The sequence below is a fragment of the Simochromis diagramma genome, unplaced genomic scaffold (genome assembly GCF_900408965.1).
Source record: "Simochromis diagramma unplaced genomic scaffold, fSimDia1.1 OVJJ01000680.1, whole genome shotgun sequence".
NCBI lineage: Eukaryota > Metazoa > Chordata > Actinopteri > Cichliformes > Cichlidae > Simochromis > Simochromis diagramma.
The window spans coordinates 261995-280990 of record NW_024387470.1 but is presented as its reverse complement, the minus strand read 5'-3'; the positions used below and the strand labels follow the sequence as shown (position 1 = coordinate 280990).

The 18996-nt window shown below is 43.1% G+C and overlaps 1 protein-coding gene across 1 annotated transcript; it reads left to right on the top strand.

The window, feature by feature from the left end:
* The first annotated feature begins 354 nt into the window (after positions 1 to 354).
* On the top strand, positions 355 to 13895 carry LOC120723466 (insulin receptor substrate 2-like). Its single transcript, XM_040014897.1, is given in 4 exon segments — positions 355 to 1754; positions 1756 to 3255; positions 3441 to 3922; positions 10993 to 13895. Coding segments are annotated over 4 exon segments (3159 nt in total). The 5' UTR covers positions 355 to 582; the 3' UTR covers positions 10998 to 13895.
* The last annotated feature ends 5101 nt before the right edge of the window (positions 13896 to 18996 follow it).

The following is an 18996-nucleotide window of genomic DNA, read 5'->3' as shown; positions in this document are numbered from 1 at the left end:
CATCGACAAACATGGATATATTTTGAAGTGAGGTGTCGGTGTTTTAAAAGAAAAACAGAAAAAAAAGAAAGAAAACACCCCGGAGGGGGCGGGATGAGGTAGTGGGGGTGCATGACGCTTTCGTTTTACAGTGGGAAATAGGAATTCACGTTCCTCAATGGACTCGCTGGTATTTTCGTTTTCTACGTGAGAGAGGTTGCTGTTGGAGAAGCAGGGAGGGAGGCGGGGTTTGCTTGTTTCAAGTGAGTAAAACAGCCAATAGTCGGCGACGCTTTGGCGTGACGGACAGGCACGGCCCCTGCAGGACGCCCCGCCCCCTTATGACTCTGTGTTTTATTCTGTTTTTAGAGCAGCAGCGTCACATGTTGTTTTTCTCCTGGATCGGATCAGTCTGGTCCCCACTGCACTGTTGCTTCTGCCGTGGCGGACATATCCTGCAATGGATTAGAGATTTTTTTTTTTTAGCGGTTTGTATTATATATTTATAAATAATTTCTTTATTTTGCGTTTTGCTGTGAGTTTCGAACAAAAAAAGCAAGAGGAATTTGCCGATCTGGACTTGAAAAGAAAAGCGGAGGGAAAATGGCAAGTCCTCCGGCGACGGGAGGACACCTGTTATCTAATGGGACGAATGGGGTGAAGAAGTGCGGATACCTGAGGAAGCAGAAGCACGGACACAGGCGATTTTTTGTGCTCCGGGAGCCGATCGAGCGCTGTCCGGCCCGCCTGGAGTATTATGAGAGCGAGAAGAAATGGAGAAACAAGTCCGCCGCGAAACGGGTTATAACTTTGGACTCCTGTCTGTGCGTAAACAAACGCGCCGACGCCAAACACAAGCACCTCATCGCCCTCTACACCAAGGACGAATACTTCGCCGTAGCTGCAGACAACGAGCAGGAGCAGGAGAGCTGGTACAGGGTTTTGACAGATTTAATAGCTGAGGGGAAAGTGTATGACAGTCCTGCTTCCACCTCCTCTCTAGTTGGCTTTGAGGAGGCCAGTTATGGACTCCTCACTCCGGCAACACCTACCTACAAGGAGGTATGGCAGGTCAACTTGAAATCCAAAGGTTTAGGTCAGGTGAAGAACCTCACTGGAGTGTACAGGCTGTGTTTGTCCAGCAGGACCATCAGCTTTGTGAAACTGAACTCTGAAACAGCTGCTGTCAGTTTACAGCTCATGAATATCAGGAGATGTGGCCACTCAGACAGCTTCTTTTTCATAGAGGTTGGCCGCTCTGCGGTCACGGGGCCCGGGGAGTTCTGGATGCAGGCGGAGGACTCGGTGGTGGCACAGAACATCCACGAAACGATCCTGGATGCCATGAAGGCCATGAAGGAGCTGTCTGAGTTCAGGCCGAGGAGCAAAAGCCAGTCTGCTAGCACCAACCCCATCTCTGTGCCCACGCGGCGCAACCTGAACAATCCCCCCCCAAGTCAGACGGGCCTGGTGAGGAGATCCAGAACCGACAGCATGGCAGCCACATCCCCAGGAAGGAAGGTCACGCCCTGTCGAATAAGAACGTCCAGCGAGGGAGACGGAAGTGTGACCCGGCCTGTGTCAATGTCCATATCTGTAAACGGGAGTCCCACCAGTCCAAACTCTGGGAATCCCCTGAACAGATCCCACACCCTCAGCAATGGGCGCACCTGCAGGATGCTGGAGTCCACATACAACCTCCATCACAGCCGCTCGATGCCAGTGTCCAACTCCCCTCCCGCTGTCTCCAGCCCCATTAGCATGTCTCCACGAGGGGGGGGGCAGGATCTCTACTCCTGACAAAGCTAGGCGCCCCTTCAGCTGCAGTGCCTCCATTTCAGGCTCTCTCAGCGATACTGGCTTCATGCTGTGTGATGATTACAGTTCCAGTCCAGGTGAACTCCGGTTCCTCCCCCTTACTCGCAGTGACACCCCCGATTCCCTGTCTAGCACTCCTCCTTCCCGTGACACTAGTGATCCCTGTGGCTACATGATAATGGAGGGAGTAAATGGGAGCAGGTGCAACAGGGGTGAGAGTCTGGCTTACAGGAAAAGAACACACTCCCTCACCACACCGCGTCAACAGAGGGTGGTGGCGCCGTTGTCCTCAGCCTCTCTGGATGAGTACACGCTTATGAAGATGACCCACGGACAGAACTCCCACTCTGCCTCACCCAAAGTGTGCTACCCGGAGGATTATGGTGATATTGAAATCGGTTCATCCAGAAGCTCCAGCAGCAACCTTGGTGACGATGGCTATATGCCCATGACACCAGGTATAGCACCTCAGTCTGGCAAGGCAGACAACTACGTGCCTATGAGCCCCATGTGCGTCTCTGCACCGAAGCAGATTGTGAACCCTAGGGTGCATCCTCAGGCAGCTGCCAGTGGCAGCTACAAGACCAACTCCCCTTCCTCCAGTTCCCTAGAAGACAACGGATACATGAGAATGTGGTGTGGCGCTAAATCCTCCATCGAAAGCCCAGATCGGCATGGTGAATACATGAACATGTCCCCTGGAAACCCACCTCCTCTCCAGACTCCACCAGATTACTGCTTGGGCCTGCTGGCTGCTGAACCCACATCAGTTAGATCAGCATATCAGACCGGCTCCCTCACACTACCTGCTAAACTGCAGGCCTCCAAGAATGAAGATAACAGCCAGTATGTGCTGATGAGTCCCCAGAGTTTGAGGCAGAGACCTGGGGAGTCTGACTATTATTCAGTGATGCAACCCAGTGCAGCTCACTCCTCACCGCTGTGCCCCTCAGCACCCTCCCCAATCAGACACAGCCGGGCTGAGAACCTCTCCTACAGGGGGAGGCTGGGCAGGCCTAACAGGCTGTCTCTGGACACACTCAGAACCCTGCCCAGCATGAATGAACATCCCCTCCCAGGGGAGCCCAGGAGCCCTGGGGAGTACATTAACATAGACTTCAGTGGTGCCAGATTCTCTCCGCCCTCTGTCGTATCCACAGAGAGCCAGTCTTCATCATTGGGCTCCAGCGGTGGGGGTCCTGGGAGGTCATCTCTAGCAGACTACATAAACCTGGAGCTGGGATCACACTCGCCCAAGGATGCTGACACTCCTGCTGAGCGCTTGGACACACTCCCAGAGCTAACCTTGTGCCCCTGCTCGGAGGAGGATGGCGTATACCATGTGGATAGTGAGAAAGACTCCCAGGGCCTCAGTGATGAGGTGAAAAATGATTACACTGAGATGACATTTGGGATGACCAGTTTGCCCCCACAGCTCGTACCTCTGAACGCAGCAAGGTGTGTGTCTGTTTGTTGTGTTTTATCACTAATTATTATTTATTTAAAGTATTTGGTTGTGTGTTTTGGTAAAAATCCTGGTTCACTGCAGGTGGCAACAAAACGTCATTTAAATTTAATTCATATTTAGTTTTAGTCACATTTTTAGTTATTTTTATCTTAATTTCTCTGCTTCTGTTTTCCAGTAGTCAGGGCAGCAGAGAGAAGATGCGCTCCATGGAAGACCAGGGTATTCCAGAGCACATTGGGGTCTTCCTGCTCGGTCCAAACTCCTCCTCCACAGTGGACCCTGACTGCTCTGCCAAGGTAATCAGGGCAAATCCACAGGGACGCCGGCGCCACAGCTCTGAAACGTTCTCATCTACTGCCACTGTGACCCCGGTCTTCGCATCCTTTGCTCGTGGCGACGCCGTGAAGAGGCACAGCTCAGTGGAGAACATCTCGTCACGGAGCAGCGAAGGTTCTGACGAGGAGTACGGCAGCCCTGAGAACCGGCAGAGCTCAGAGGGTTACCCCAATGGACTCAACTATATTGCCTTGAACCTAGAGAAGTGTGAGGACCTGGTCGGCTTCAAACCCGCCAGCAGCTGCAAAGGGGGCATCAATGGATTGCACAGCTCACCATATGTCTGCCTGGGATTCAAGGAGGCTGCAACCACTGCCAAAGGTGGGTCAGGTTTATGTCAGATACTGCTGAATAAAATATCCAAACAGTCAGATTTTAGCACAGGGAATGAAGGGTTTCAGGAATGTGGGAGGCATCTCTTTAATTAAAAAGAAAGCGGTACTGCACAGATGAAAAATTTGGGAGGAAAAAAAATATGAGAGACTTGAATTTCCTCTAGATTCAAATTCAAACTGGCCCTCAGCAGCTGATGCTGCCTTCAAGTGCTCATTTTAAGCTTCTACTTTTGAGTTCTTCTGTGAGTAGTTAATCCCCTTGTGCTTAAATGTTAGGGTGCTACTGGGAATTGGGAGTGCCCACATAAAGCGAGGAAAGCAGCAGCAATTTTAAAGATACTCTTAACTGCTTTTAAGATCACTAACAGAGAATTTGCAGTATTTCCCACAACATGTGAACACACCATGTGACTGCTATGAAACGTGACCAGGCTGAGGGCTGTGAAGTAAACAAGCACCGTGACAGAGCAGGATGCTGCCTCGCTGTTGCTGTCGTGGGCTGATGATACCGAAAATACAAGCTCAGAGTTCCACCGACGCTTATAAAGAGTCGAAGTTTGTTGCAAAAATGGGCAGAAATTCCAAATTAGAGATTCATTTTAAACCTCATGCAAAAAAATTCCAGAGCAACTAATAAGTCATTAAATATTTATCTGTGAAGTGTATGTAACTGGTTTTCTGTGGATGGTTATTAGCAGGCATAACCCAGTTGTCGATGTCACGGGAATCCTAGTGGAGGCTTCCTGTCAGCCGTAATGTCTCTCTGAGCCGCAGGCATTTCCGGCTGTTGTTTTTCAGTTGGGTAGGCATTAGGATGTGTTGCACATCAATGTGACCTCTACAGACCCCTTATTCCCACCATCCTGTGATCAATACTGCGTCCCAGAATATCCCAGTGAGCAAAACAAAAGCCCCAGTGTGGGGCAGTAGACGAAAGGATCATGGGGGAAGCAAACAAAAAGTGCTGTGGAGTGGGGGGCAGCACAGTTTTGACTTTAAAGCTAAGTGTGACTCTTTGACCCCCTTGCCATCCAACTGAGACATGCAGCTCACATGTGCTTGCAAGTAGTAGAGGTCGGAGGGGGTGGAGGGATGTTGTACCCCCCAATGTGAGGCCCAGTGTAAGTGGATATATGTGCATGTCCTTGTGAGCAATGACTAGGGGAAAACAACAAAGCAGGGCCATCAGGTAACTGGATGTCATGGTCTGCATTCCTGGCTGAGCTGGTTAGAAAAAGTTGCTGTGAGAGGGGGTTTGTTTTTCTCTGGCTCCAGGCCGATTGAACAGACGGTGGCTTTTATTTTACCACAAGCCCCCCCTCATGTGAGGAGGTTTGATTTTTAGGATGTAGAAATGGGTAGGTGGGGGAGTTTCTGTTAAGTTATTAGTATTTGGAGAGTCAGTGGCGCTCTGGTAAATAAAGCGGAATGTAACAATACCGAGACAGAGACATGTTTGTTTTTGTCTCTGCAGGCTTGCACGTGTCCCCAACTCATGTTTTTGACAAGTGCTAATATTTTTATGACACTAATAAAGCTTTTGAATTGACCATGGAGAGGAAGGGGACAGGGGGAGGGAACATACATGTGGACTCTAGCACGTACACATAGGGTGTTTTTTTTTTTTTTTTTCCTCTCTGTTTCTTCTTTCTTTTTTTTCCAGCGGTGGAGCCTGTATCCTTGAATGCTTGGCAAAGATGTGCACAGAGAGAGAGAGAGTGTGTAGGCTGTGTTGTTTTCCAGTGCTGCCTGCCTGTTTGCGGGAGAGCGAGTAAATGCGTGCATAATGGGGCAGGATGGCACGTGCACTCCGCTGCCCTTCTGCCTCATTAGTCTGTTCACTTAGAAGAAGTAAGCAGAGAGAGAGAGGAGGAGGCGGGGGCAGCAGAGTGCTCAGTAGAAAGGGGAGGGGAGGCTTTCTGGCTTTTTAAAGGAACAAATAAACTCATCTGTGAGGCCCCTCTTCCACTGAGGTACATTCTGGGAGAGCGGGAGCCCTTGTTTACCCGGTTTCTCTGCTGCGCGGTGAAGCAGGGTGAAGGAGGTCAGAGCATTCTGCAAGGGAGGATTTTGGCACCTGGCCCCGCTGGCGGAGGGCTTTGATCCCGTGTTTATAGGGACGGCACACTGGGCTCCTGGACCGTGTGCCACTCTGACCCAAAAGTCTGCAGGTTTTCAATACAGCCAAACACCCCTGCTGATTAATTTTATACTCGCAGGTAAATGCAGTTTGGCCCAGTGGGTAACTTTCACTCTAAAGTGAGGATTAAAGCAACTAAACACCCAAATTGCTCCTCCTTCCATGTGACAGCCTTGCATTTTGAAAAAAAACGTGACGTGCAGCTTCCTGGTTTGTTGTTTTTTTGTTTGTTTTTCTCTATGCTCCACCTCCAGCTTAAACGCCTGGCATAAGTGTCAGGAGTTTGTTTACCTCCTGTTTTGTCAGGGAGCCAGGCCATGTGACTCAGAGGTGGTGTTTACTGCCGCGCTTACCAGAGTAGGCTGTCTCCACTTGCGGCCCTGGCTAGCCGCAGCTCAGCCAGGTGGATGTTCTGTACCAGACTCAGATTAGCCAAGTCAGCCGTCTCTGTTTCCACCACCTCTGACTAATACCTTTATCTGACGGCACCAATCAGCTCCTGCTTCCTGTGATGATTGAAGAGATCATTCCTAATGCTGTATTGATATGATTGTCCTTCACTAGACTTACGGCTGTACGTTTTGTTTAAGCATTGAGGGGAACACATTAGGCAGTGGGTTTGGACCTGATCTGTTTGACTGTCAGACACTTTCCTAAAAATTAGGTGAATTTCACATCTTGTTTGCAGAAAGTTGTGATGCAAGCATCTTTATGTAAAAAAAACAAGCATCAGGAATGGATGAAGTGCATTCTGTATCACTTTTTGGGGAAATAACCTGCTTAAATGCTCATGGTGCAGATGTGTTTGTGTTCACGTTGGACACTTTGCATGCATTCAAAACAAGAGATCCATATTTTGGGCTGATGCAAAACAACTGCAGTGATCACAAAAGCATAATTTCCAAAATGTTGTTAAAGGTGAAGTTTGCCCTTCTTGCAGCTGCTAACCAAGCCATGCACTGTTGCCTCTGAAACCTCAGCTTCTTGTTGCTATTTCCAGTCTGGAAAGCGCAGAATCAGAATCTGCTTTATTGAGTACACGTGCATACAAGGAACTGGGCATTCAGAATTCTTTCTCTGCTGTTAATATACTTATCAGAATAGACATAACAGTCATCTGTACAGTTGTATCAAATTACAACATAGCAGCTCACCATTCTGATGAGTTTCTGACATGCACAATTTAACTTTCAAACCCAAAAGCAGCATCCATCTCTGTATACTTTATTATCAGCTTGGACTGTGACATAACAATCTTGAGCTCCCTTGAGCTTAAAAAAAAGCTAGTGTTTAGCAAGAGATTTCTGAAATGTATCCAAAACAGAACTGCAATAGCCAGATCAAGGGAAGCTATATAATAATGGCGTATGAAATGATGTCATCTTGTCTTAAGATACACGGTACAGTTTTGGGTTGCACAAGTGATATTGTGTGTGTGTGTGTGTGTGTGTGTGTGTGTGTACTGGATGAATTAAAGAGGTCCAGGAATGGAGCTCTGTGGAACACTTTTAATAATAGCAAGGTAATTTGGTCTGAAACCTTTGGAACACTACTGCTAGAAAGACACTTATTGAAAACAGAAATAGTTAGCAAACTAGTGAAACTTTCCAAAAACTGGAAACATGCACGTGTTATAAATCTATACCTAGAATAGCGGTGTTTATCTGTGGGCTTCAATTTTAACTAAACATTAGCAGAAGGTGGGAAATAGACTGAGGCCTAAGGGGGCTGCAAGTCCAAAAGGAGCCCTGCTGTGTCACTTCAAGTCCCTCCTGAGTGCTAGTGGCAGATGGCCATTTTCCAGAGTGCGCATGGGTTTGTTAAGGGGGGGGGGGGGGGGGGGTTAAACACCTGCCATCCTGTTCTTTCTTTACACACTGTCATTACACTGATTTCCCTTACACATGCATACAAACTACCTGGTAAACGTACATATATCCTGCTATATTTCTCTCTGCAGTGCACACCCAAACTCCAAACCGGTTAACCCCCCCACCCCCAACCCAGACCATCTGCTGCGCCCACAGGCTACAGAGTGTATCAGTTCTGTGTGTGTGTGTGTGTAATTTGTCGGCCAGATTAGAGACATCCACGTCCATCTCCTCAAATCCCACTTCCCCCCTGACGTCATTCGGTTTGTTGTATTGTGAGTGATGTCATTGCAAAGTGCATGCAGTGGGTAAATGCACCCACTGCATGCACTGTGTATCTGTTACACAAATTTCCACTGATTCGTGTCCTTGATGTCAGAGGGGGAAGCAAGAAAAAGCGGTCTAAGTTGCCCAGCCATGCATTACTAAGTTACTCAGAGCATGCCCAGTAGACCAGGTTGTTATTCAGTTCCCAAAATAAGGGCTGAGATTTGTGTTATGCGTCACAAGATAAATGGTAGGGGGGAAAAGTATCTTGTTTTGCTTTTTTGCTAAAAATGGGTTTTTGTACAGGAAATTCAAACTCCATTCGAAATATTAAAACTTGATGGCACAATTACTAGCAGATAAATTGTGCATTTGATGGTTGCATTGGAACTATTGCATCCTCTTTAAATGTTTACCCCAACAAAGAGCTCTGTTTGGATTTTACAGCCACATTTTAATTTTTTTTTTTTGCAATTTGTGGATTTACTCCTAAAGATGACACCTGATTGTACCCATTAGCCTGATTGCACAATCCATTCTTGCTATACCCTGACCCTTGAACACATACGCATGCCGGCTGTTAAATAGTTTATTTACACCTGCGTCAGAGGAAAATTGAAGTTGGGATCTTACTAAAATAACAAAGAACGGCAAACAACCAAACCAGGAACTCCAGAAATGCCATGTTACATGATATATGGAGAACAAACACGTAATGCCAAAGGCTCCTATGTCAGAGTTTCCAATGGTGTGTGTGTGTGTGTGTTTGTGTCACGGCTCAGTGAGAAGGAGGGGGGCTAAAGTAGGCCGGGATGTTCCAGACAGAAGCGCTAGCTGCTAGATAACTGCGTGGCCAGCGTTCCCCACATTTAGCCAGCCACGGCTCCAGATGAGATTATAGCCTCTGCGGGCAAGATTAGACGGCCAAGGGTAGATCAGCAAGAGCCGGTGGATGCTCCATGGAGAGGAGCTGGGGAATGCGTAATGTAAGGTGTGGGCATTTAGGATGTTTTGTCCGAATTTGAACATGTTTATAAAGCTGAATTCAACAGAAATCTGACCCTGACTGTAAAATGATCTCGTCATTATAGTCAATCTCTGAAAAATCATATAAGATCGAGGGACTTATCTTTGGATTTAGTGATTAACATCTCTAACATCCTCCTCAGCTACACTATCATCTTATGGGGCCTAAAATATCTTCAAAAGATCTAAATGTGTGGTTCTGTGAAAGAGAACTGGGCTGCTTGTTTATAAGAGCGCTGAATGTCAGATCCAAAAATGGCAGCTTTTCAGGAACTAACACAAACAGCCTGATTGCTGCGCATATTTGAGGTCGTTCAGCTGGCTTTTTTTTTTCTTCCCCAGGGTTTCATCAGCCTTACAGTGCTAAAGTTTTCTTAGCTCAAACTGTTTAAGGACATTGATGCTCCCTGTCTTTTTCAGCTCCTACCGCAGCTGCATTTCCACAGAAAGAAAACACAAAATGTTCCATTCTTATCGTCTATTGCAGCATAAATGCAGCCACAGTTTCTTTCCGTTTGTTTAATATTAGAGATGCTGCTGTACTGCTTGTAGCTGCGCTAAGCGTGTGTCCAGAGCAGCATGACAGGAACACCCACCCCCTCCTCATCTTTCTGCATCCTAGATTATGTAATTATGCTTGCTGTGGATGAGCCCCTTTGCCCCACCACACACAAACTGTCCTTCAAGTCTTTCCTGGGCTAAACAGCTGGTGTGTTAAGATCAGAACATTACTATCCAATAAGGCCCAGCATACACACAAACACACTTTTAACACCTTCAGCTGCAGGATACTTTTTATTGGACAAAAGATCTTCATATTTAGTCAGTAGCAGCTCTAGAAATGTGAGGTCAAAATGACCCAACATTAGCTCTGTGGATAAGAGGCATAGCTTCAAATACCAAAGTGCCTTTAAATCAATAACCAGGCTAGAGTCAGATTATAAAACATGTGTGATATTGATGTAAAAAAAACAAATGTGTTGTTGTTGTTGTGGATGTGTAAAACTATATGTTCAGAACTGTCCCGTGTGTGTGGCACCCACTTGATATTTAAGCTGTTTTTCCCTGTGCCTCCTTGTTATTGTGACACACAAAACCCTAATCTGAGCCTGTGAATGAGTTCACTCTGTACAGTACATGTGTACCTTACAGAGTGAACACTGTTCTCTCAGAGGCCCTCATGTCTGTTGCCTCAAGAGAGCTGCTTAATTGGCACCAGTGTTGTTTGTGGGGAAACTATCAGACTACTAACACGGGTCATTTCCTTTTAGGATGACTGTTACAGTTTTCTAGTTAAAGAACTTGTGTTTTGGATTGTCGAAGAACCAGATTTGTCAAGTCATTGGATGTTTTGCAGCATTAAAGGTGCAGTGTGGGTCTTTTTGGCCACTAGTGGTGCTATAGAGCAGCGTTTGGCCAGCTGACCTTACAGGTGCTTTATGAAAAAACAGTTCTTAGACCTTGGATGATATTCGCACAAGATTTAGTCATTTTGTTTCCAAACAAAGAAAATTGAGGCTTTAAGTCTCCATTCATTAAACTGCTTAAAGTGAGGCTTATTTGCGTGGATTTACATGCCAAGAATTTGAGTGTGCTTTGCTTGACAGTTGGATGCAAATGACCAAATATGCATATGATTGTTAGAGGGTGCAAGTTGAGGTGTACTAGTTTATTTGGCTTAGCCACTGTAAGAATGAAAATGTTAAATATTTTTATTAACTGTTGTTTTCTCTCTCTTGTAATCTCTTCCAGACTGAAGGACTTGATCTGTCCTCTGACTTGGCATCTTGACTGACCTGCTGCTCAAAAGGAAGAGAGAAAAAACAAACAGAAAAAAACAACAAAAAACCCCAAACTTTGCCCTTTTACAGGGCTCTGCAGCCCAAAAAGACTGTGTGGACCCTCGGCATCACAAACACACACTTGGGACACAAGCAGATCACCATCTATGCATGTCATGGATTTGCTGATGGCAGGGCAGGTGTGTTTGTGTGGATGGGTGTGTTAATGTGTTGTGAATCGGTGTGTCTCCTGCACTTTTAGAGGCCATTTCTCCTGTGACCCAGTTTTTGGCACAAGCACAGAAGCAAAGATAGTCAGACAATAACAGAAGTCTAATGGTACCCAAATACTATTTATTTACTTGAGGGTAGTTTTATGACTGCCTGCATGTGTGTGCGTGTTTCTGACAGTATGACCAACAGTTATGCCAGTGAACAATGAAACCTAGAAATGGCCAAGGGAGAGAGGATACTAAGGTACACTGAGTATACTTAGATTAGATACTTTATTTATTTTTGGATGATGAATGTCTGAAAAGACCTACACAATGCCTTAATGTCTATACTGTCCTTATGTTTTCTATGAAATGAGTGATAAATATTCTATTATTGTATGTTTGTTTGGACCTACATCTCTATATTGTTATTCTCTTGTGGAAAGTAAAATGCCTAGTTTACCATTAAATCTATATATTATTTAAGAAATGTACAGTACTGTGGGGCTGCTTGAGAGCTGATTTATTGTATTGATATTAAAGTATTTTCTTAATTAATAATTTCTTATTAATTGTACCTTAGTTTATTTTTTGTCCAATCAGAAGTGCTGGACTAAAAGAAATATATTTCTAAATGTCTTCAAGAGTTATGCATGTCTATATAACTCAGCTCAGACCCCCACAACACCAGGCATCTGAATGCACTGTACCTCCCACAGCTCCTCAGTCACTTGAGCCTGAAAACCTCACACACTCCTACCTTCAAACCTACGGCCTGCTGTTTAGCTCGATGCAGGTCGCCCTGCTGTGATATCGTTTGACTGTACAATTGTCTAGGCGAGGTGATAACGGAGAGGTGGAGCCAACGATAGCTGTTGAGTTTGGGGAGCGCAGTTGAGCCGATATCTGGTCGGCAAGGGAGAGCTGAAGAAAAGGGGAACGGGGCACCGAGGGGGAGGAGGGCTGGGCAGCAAAGAAAATGTAGCACAAGAGAGGCCCACAGCCACATGTGACACCCCCACGGAGGCTCACGGAAGAGTCAGCTGTCTGGAAAATATGATTACATGGCAGACAGTATAACAAAATTAGAGCTAGCTGAAGAAAATTATATAAGGTTACGAATTAAAGCAAGCCGTTGTAATTGAATTATTATGTAATAATTATTTCGTGACAGTACAATGTATTAGCCCAAGCAAAGAAGAGTAGAAGTCAGCAATAGTAATAAATATAATGATAACTAAATGGACATAACAAAGATGTATCACACAAATGTGTCTATTTAACGTTTGCTACTATTAGTTACCATTAGCCTGTGGCTAACTGTGACCCCCCATTAGCAACTGTTTATTCCAGACCAAATTATGTCTGAACTCCTAAGAGAACAATCTGTATGTGTATGTTTTTCTGTTTCTGAACATGCTAACATACTGTGTAAAGCTAATAAGTCTAAAGAAATTTCAGAAGTAAGCAAACTGGCTAATGTTATCAAAAGCTAGGTAATGCTAGGACTGTTAGCAAATGTTGCTAATGTTAACTCGTAGACACAAAACCTTTAACTTTACTGTTTGCAATATTCACAGTTTAATTTGCTAGCGGAAAAATGTGTTATTTCCTCTTTAGAAAAACTGGCTTGTTTTAATTTGATGAATCCAGTTGGGAGGAAATTATTAAAAGAAAAAACAAACCTGAATCAAGACTCTTTCTGTGAACCTCCAAAATGGCCGCTAGGGTATTTGTTTTCAAGGTAAATTTAAAGCACTCTATCGGTATCCTAACTGTGGTCTTTGTGCCGTCTGCTGTGGCAACTCCAACTGGCTCTCTACCCCTTTAGTGTACAGTAGATTGTAAAATTTTATGTCTGAATGTATCGTTGAGCTGGTGGAAACACCTCAGAAACAATGTGCAAATGGTTTTGACAAGAGTGAAATAATATTGGAGCTTTACCACAGTAAGTCGTGGTATCTATTTATCTTCATAATCTTGAATGTGTATATTATGTATATAGAGTTTAACTAAAGAAAAAAAATCTATTGGATATACATAGAGTACTTAGATTTAAAATATGTTGCGATGATATTCCTCTGTAAAGACTTTGGCTACCGATTTTTAAAGAGGGGGTGGGGGCGTTTTGGGAAATACAGTTTATTTTATTCTTTTCTCCCTCACAGTGACTATATAGGAAAAAAAATTCTCTTTGTCTATTTTACTATAGAAATCTCTTTGCCTTGTTGACACACTTTACCTAATGGCATATGCAATAGTGACATGAATAAAATCTAGTTTACAACTGTGGAACCAAATGTAATGTTGCATTGATTTCTTTTTCTTTATTGTGATGAGCAGGAGCTGCTTAGCTCCTTGTACATTTCTCTTTCTGCCAAGTGTTTTTGTTTTTCCATGGCTGGGAACTCTGTTCGCGACATGTCTAAATGCGCTTTCCCCATTTCTGTGTCCATAGACAGATTTTTCTTTATCCACTCATCTTTGATTCACTCAGTTTGAATGTGTTGTCTTCCAGTGTACATAATTCAATATACCGTTTATTGTGATGCACACAAGAGATGATTATAATGATTTATAAATTTTGGTAGTCGAGTATTGCTTTTGTCTGTATTAATTATGAATAGCAAACCTAAGGAAATAAATGAATTTATTTAAAGAGCTACTGTTTTTGTCCTTATTTTTTCATTACCATAAGTTATATTTCTTGCAAACTACATCATAACAATAATTACTAATTTCTTTCTTTGTTTCATATGTTTAATACATAATACATAACATGCATCATTATGAAGCCAAACTGCACGGCAATATCTGTTTACATCTACAGTTTGCTAGCTAACAAGCTAGCAATATTTGTTTACATCTACAGTTTGCTAGCTAACAAGCTGATAATAAAACCAAGACAGGCTGCAGCAGCAAAATCTAGAACTGATCCAGAAAGAAGTGTCTGTTTGATTGCTTATGATTTGTAAGAACAACATTACACCCACACTCACAACAGTACTTTTTAAGGCACGGTATTCTCAATTTAATTTAGAAAATATCCCTGTCTATATGAAAACACAAACATCAAGTCCTGTCAAAGGCATGCCAAAGAAACAAGTTGTGATATAACCCCAACCATATAGAAATACTGGCCAATAAGATGACACACAATCTGACTAAAAACCGAATAAAAGTACACAGCTTTGATGCTGCAAGACAAAATCTTATTTTCCTTTTCCACAAGTAAAAACACAAACCGAGTTTCCAAAAAAGCAGTTTTTAAAAGCTCTACTTCCAGCGACCTAAAATGCTGTTTACATGTGGATGAAAGGCCAAAATGGAGAGTAAAAATAACTATGTAGGTATGGACAATGCCAAAGAATGTTTTTGCTGCTATTTTACACAGTGCATTATTTATCTAAGTTAAGTTCAAATGTGCAAAACTATGTTAAATATACCTGCAAATAAGTGTCATTAAAGTGACCGAACTCATATAATAACTATGCTTTTATTAGATATTTTATTTTAAGGGAAAAGGAAGGTTTATAGATCCTAAGAAATATCTTTAACAGCTCTAAATGAAAGCATAACTTTAAATGAAGAAATTAATGAGATAAAAGAAGAAGAAAGAAACACTGGGGATATCATTGTATATTTGGCACTTTGTCAAACAGCTCCCTGACTGTGTGTGAAGAGAGGAGGATATCCTTTCTCTGTCCTGTGGAGAGTGAAGAGTCTCCAGCCAGAACTTTCTCTGTGTTTTTATTTCAGGCTGAGGCAGAAGCAGGAAGCTCATACTGAGCCAATGACTTCCTGCCAAGCCAACTGGATCCAGAAAAGACTGTGTAGTCAGAGCTGGAAGGTCAGGAGATTCAACACGAGAGTGGTGTCAATTTGCATTCTTGCTCTCCACATGATAAGAAATAATTTCCTGAAATGTCTATTCTTTCAAACTTGAATCCATTCATTTTTAAAGATTTCATTCAAAAGAAATTGCCCCAGTGGAGTTGCTACACTAAAATATATTAGCAATAGTGTATTTGTATAGCTTTCCTGTAGCCACAACAATACATTTAGTGGGTGTGCTGAGGGTGATCTCATTAGTCCACCACTGAAAATGCCTTTCATTAAAACTGATTACATCTGGACTACACTGATATTCCAATAAGAATCTAGTTTCAGACAGGCACCTTAGGTCTCACAGTGTAATTAAAATGCATCTGTGACCCTTTAATAATCAATCAGCATTGCTTTCTAAGTTTCCAAGTCTCCCATGTAGACACAAAAATGAGCACACACACAAGCAGCCACTGAGGACTCACCTCTAGCTGGTGTGTATTAATTAGCAGTATGACACTGTCATCGGGGGCTCTGCACTGCTGCCAGAAAGAAACCAGCCTTACATAAGACCCCTCTAGCAAGCCACCAGCAGGAACACAGTGTTCCTCACCCCTCTCCACACTGACTGTCTGAAACTGAATTTTTTTTTTTTTTTTTAAATCAGCATCATTCCTTTCCCTTTTCTTTAAAAATCTTTCTATGGGCATTTCTGATCCAAAGGCAAACCACAGGAGAAGGAAAGAAAAGCAGCAGGTTTTTGCTCTGCAGCGCTTCTGTCATTGTGCTCCTCAACAAAGGGGACTAAACAGTTTCCTAAACAGAGTCTGTGCTACAACAGCTAAGGCTTCCTAAATACAGTTTACAAGATGCTGCTCTCAAAAAGTGTGTGTGTGTGTGTCACACACACACACGCGCACACACACACACACGCGCACACACACACACACCGTGTTTTCATATCTTTGTAGGGACATCTAATTGACATAAGGCTTTCCCTAGCCGCGTACCCTAACCATCAAAAATGAATGTGTAATCCCAACTCTTAATCTAAACCTAACCTGACACTAAAACCACATTTTGAGTCTGACCTATAAGGTTGTTGGTCCCCACAAAGATATGTAAACACACACACGCGCGCACACACACACGGACAAGCAGCAAAGAATTCAGCCTGGCTGTTGAAGCTGAACATCATTTTTCTCTTTGATTTAGTAGCCTGGCAACCTCAACTGTGTGTAGATATCTTTGAATATGGTAGAAGAGGAAGAAGCTACTTTCAGCTGCCCCCTTTTTCACAAAGGGTTGCCCCAGTGGCTAGCTCCACATGTTCAATTTTGCAGATTCTTTTGAATATGGCAAAAATTCTGACTTCAACAGACATGGCTGACATTACTTTCCAAAAGGAGTCATGTAGAGACAGCAGCATGTTAGCTGAATTAGCAACAGAAAGTACTGTACAAACATGTACATGTGACATGATCCTTTGTGATGTATTGTATTTATAGACAAGCTACTGATTATCAGTTTTGGGATTTTTGACTGTAGAATATTGCAACAAAAATGATAATTAATTTTCAACCTATAAATAGTACTATAAGTTTAAGGGGCATGTATGTCCACCTCCATCTGGGATCTACAGGAAACTGGAAGGAAAGCATGAGTGAAATAAAACTCATATCTGAGGCCTGACTAGTAAGTGCCTTGATGTGCAGAATGCAGCCAAATAGGACGTAATCATATCAGGTAGTACTTTCAAAGGCATTTCTGCTTAATTACAGTATAGACCTGCTGCACTATAAATCAAAACGGCCTCTGTGGCATACACTGTAGATTACAAACATGTGAGAGGGTCTTAGTGAGCCAGTAGCTGCTCCTTTGAAAACCTCCTCCACCCTGTGCTCCACTGGGCCTCCCTGCCAGCTTGCTGCCGTGCTTTGCCATGGCTCTTGAGGGGATTGGGAGTCGTTGGCCCCATTATTTCTCCCTGAATCAGCCTAAGGAGGGTTTCAGCCGGGCTCACTGAGCTCCACCGCACAGCAGCAGCAGGGTGGAGCTGTGACCCACTTACAGTGGCCAGCCCTGGCTCTTCACAGAGGAGGCAATAAAGGCACATAGCACTGCTGATACGCATGAAAACATAACATACTGACATATATTTTAGAAATACCACACGAAAAAACAACTCTTTTTGCATTAAAACACACAAGAAATGTTTTGAAAATTAAAAACATATAGAAAGCTTGTTGAAGATTTAAAAAAAAAAAGTCCATATTGTTTATTTTATTATTTTGAAGCCAGTGAATACTGTTTATTAGTGCTAATCATATAAACAGTAGATGACTCATTGAAAAATGCCACCACCACCACCACAAACAGGGAAGAAAAGGGGCACTCTATCCATAGAAGCCCAAACATTTTTTTGCACCTGGCACTAAATGTTTTTACATAACTGTCTAAAACGAATTTTAATATGCTGACTCACTTTTGGGACAAGACTCAAGTGGCCATTAGAGAAGCTGCAATTTTTTTTTCATACTTCTGTGTTAGCTTAATTTTTAGTCCTGGTCTTTTAATGTTTCACTCTGCCCAAAACAATTTCTTCTTGCTCTCATTTTGGACTGAGTGCAAACTGGACACTGGGGTGGCCATCTCTATCAGGTCTTTAAGTCTGATGTCATTAGCTGTTTCTAGGTCCAAACTCTGCTTCAGGTCCCAAAGTCAAACAAACACTGTGGCATCACTGAGAGTTACAAACTGTCTAAATTCTTTCATCTTTAATAAAATGATCAGTGTGGCTGCTCTACCAGGTGTAACAATTGAGTTTAACATCCAGGCATCCATGAAAACAGCATTTATGAAGTTTAACGGAGTTAGAAGTTAGCAGGAAGTTAGTTCACTAGTTTCCATCTAAACTTTGGTTGTAAGCTTCAGACTGAAAGATTTCTGAAAAATTAAAACGTACAGCTCTGCTATCACTTCCAACATAAATGAAGACAGAAAACTAGACAGTAGTGACGTTTGTAGGGTTACTGAAGTTGGGCTATTTTGATTTCCAAAAAAGAGGACACTTAGCTCAGTCTTGAAGAACTTGCTTAAAGAAACATATTTAACATATTTAAACGATGCCTTCTCTGTGTGGTTAATTAATTGTGAAATAAAATATGTCATATAGGCTTTTACAAGTCAACAAGTGCAAAAAAATAACTTAAAAACCTCTGAAATTAAATAATGGTACAGAAATAATGCCTCATCTGCATAAAAAAAAAATACCAGTACTGGGTTGGTATGAGGGCTGGACTGGAACAAAAAATTGACCAGGGAATTTTGACTAGAGACCGGCCCACCAGGTATTATAGGAAAAGCCATAAAGCCTTTGAATGAAAACAAACGCTGTGGTGACAGTGATGTACAGTCTTGTTGGTATATGTTTGATTTCTGTACATTTTACATCAGATAAAAACTTTGGTTGTAAGCTTCAGATAATTATTTAATAACAGCCAGACATTTTAAATGAGAATAAGGAAGTATTTATTTTTGCCCCCCTTTCCCTGTTAATGCCCTACCTGGCCCCTCTGGCAAAACTTTGCTAGATCTGCCCCACAGTTACCAGCTGTCAGCTACACCGAAAGGGATCCTGGTGTTATTTGTCTCTCAGAAACAGTTCATAACTTCCCTTTAACTCATTCATGTCACCTAAAAGGTAAACCTGTTTCTCCATCACCTGATCAGCTCTGATGATTCAGTAAGGACATCTCCTGGTTTCATCTTTGTGATGGCTGCACTTACAGCCACACAGTGGTAATACCCACCATGTTAGTGTAGAGGCTTATAAGTAACATTGCATTCACATTTCTTTCTTTAAATATAGGAATTAATTTACAGGACAATAAATAACTGGTTTTGGTTTAGAGTTAATTCACATATCCACATAA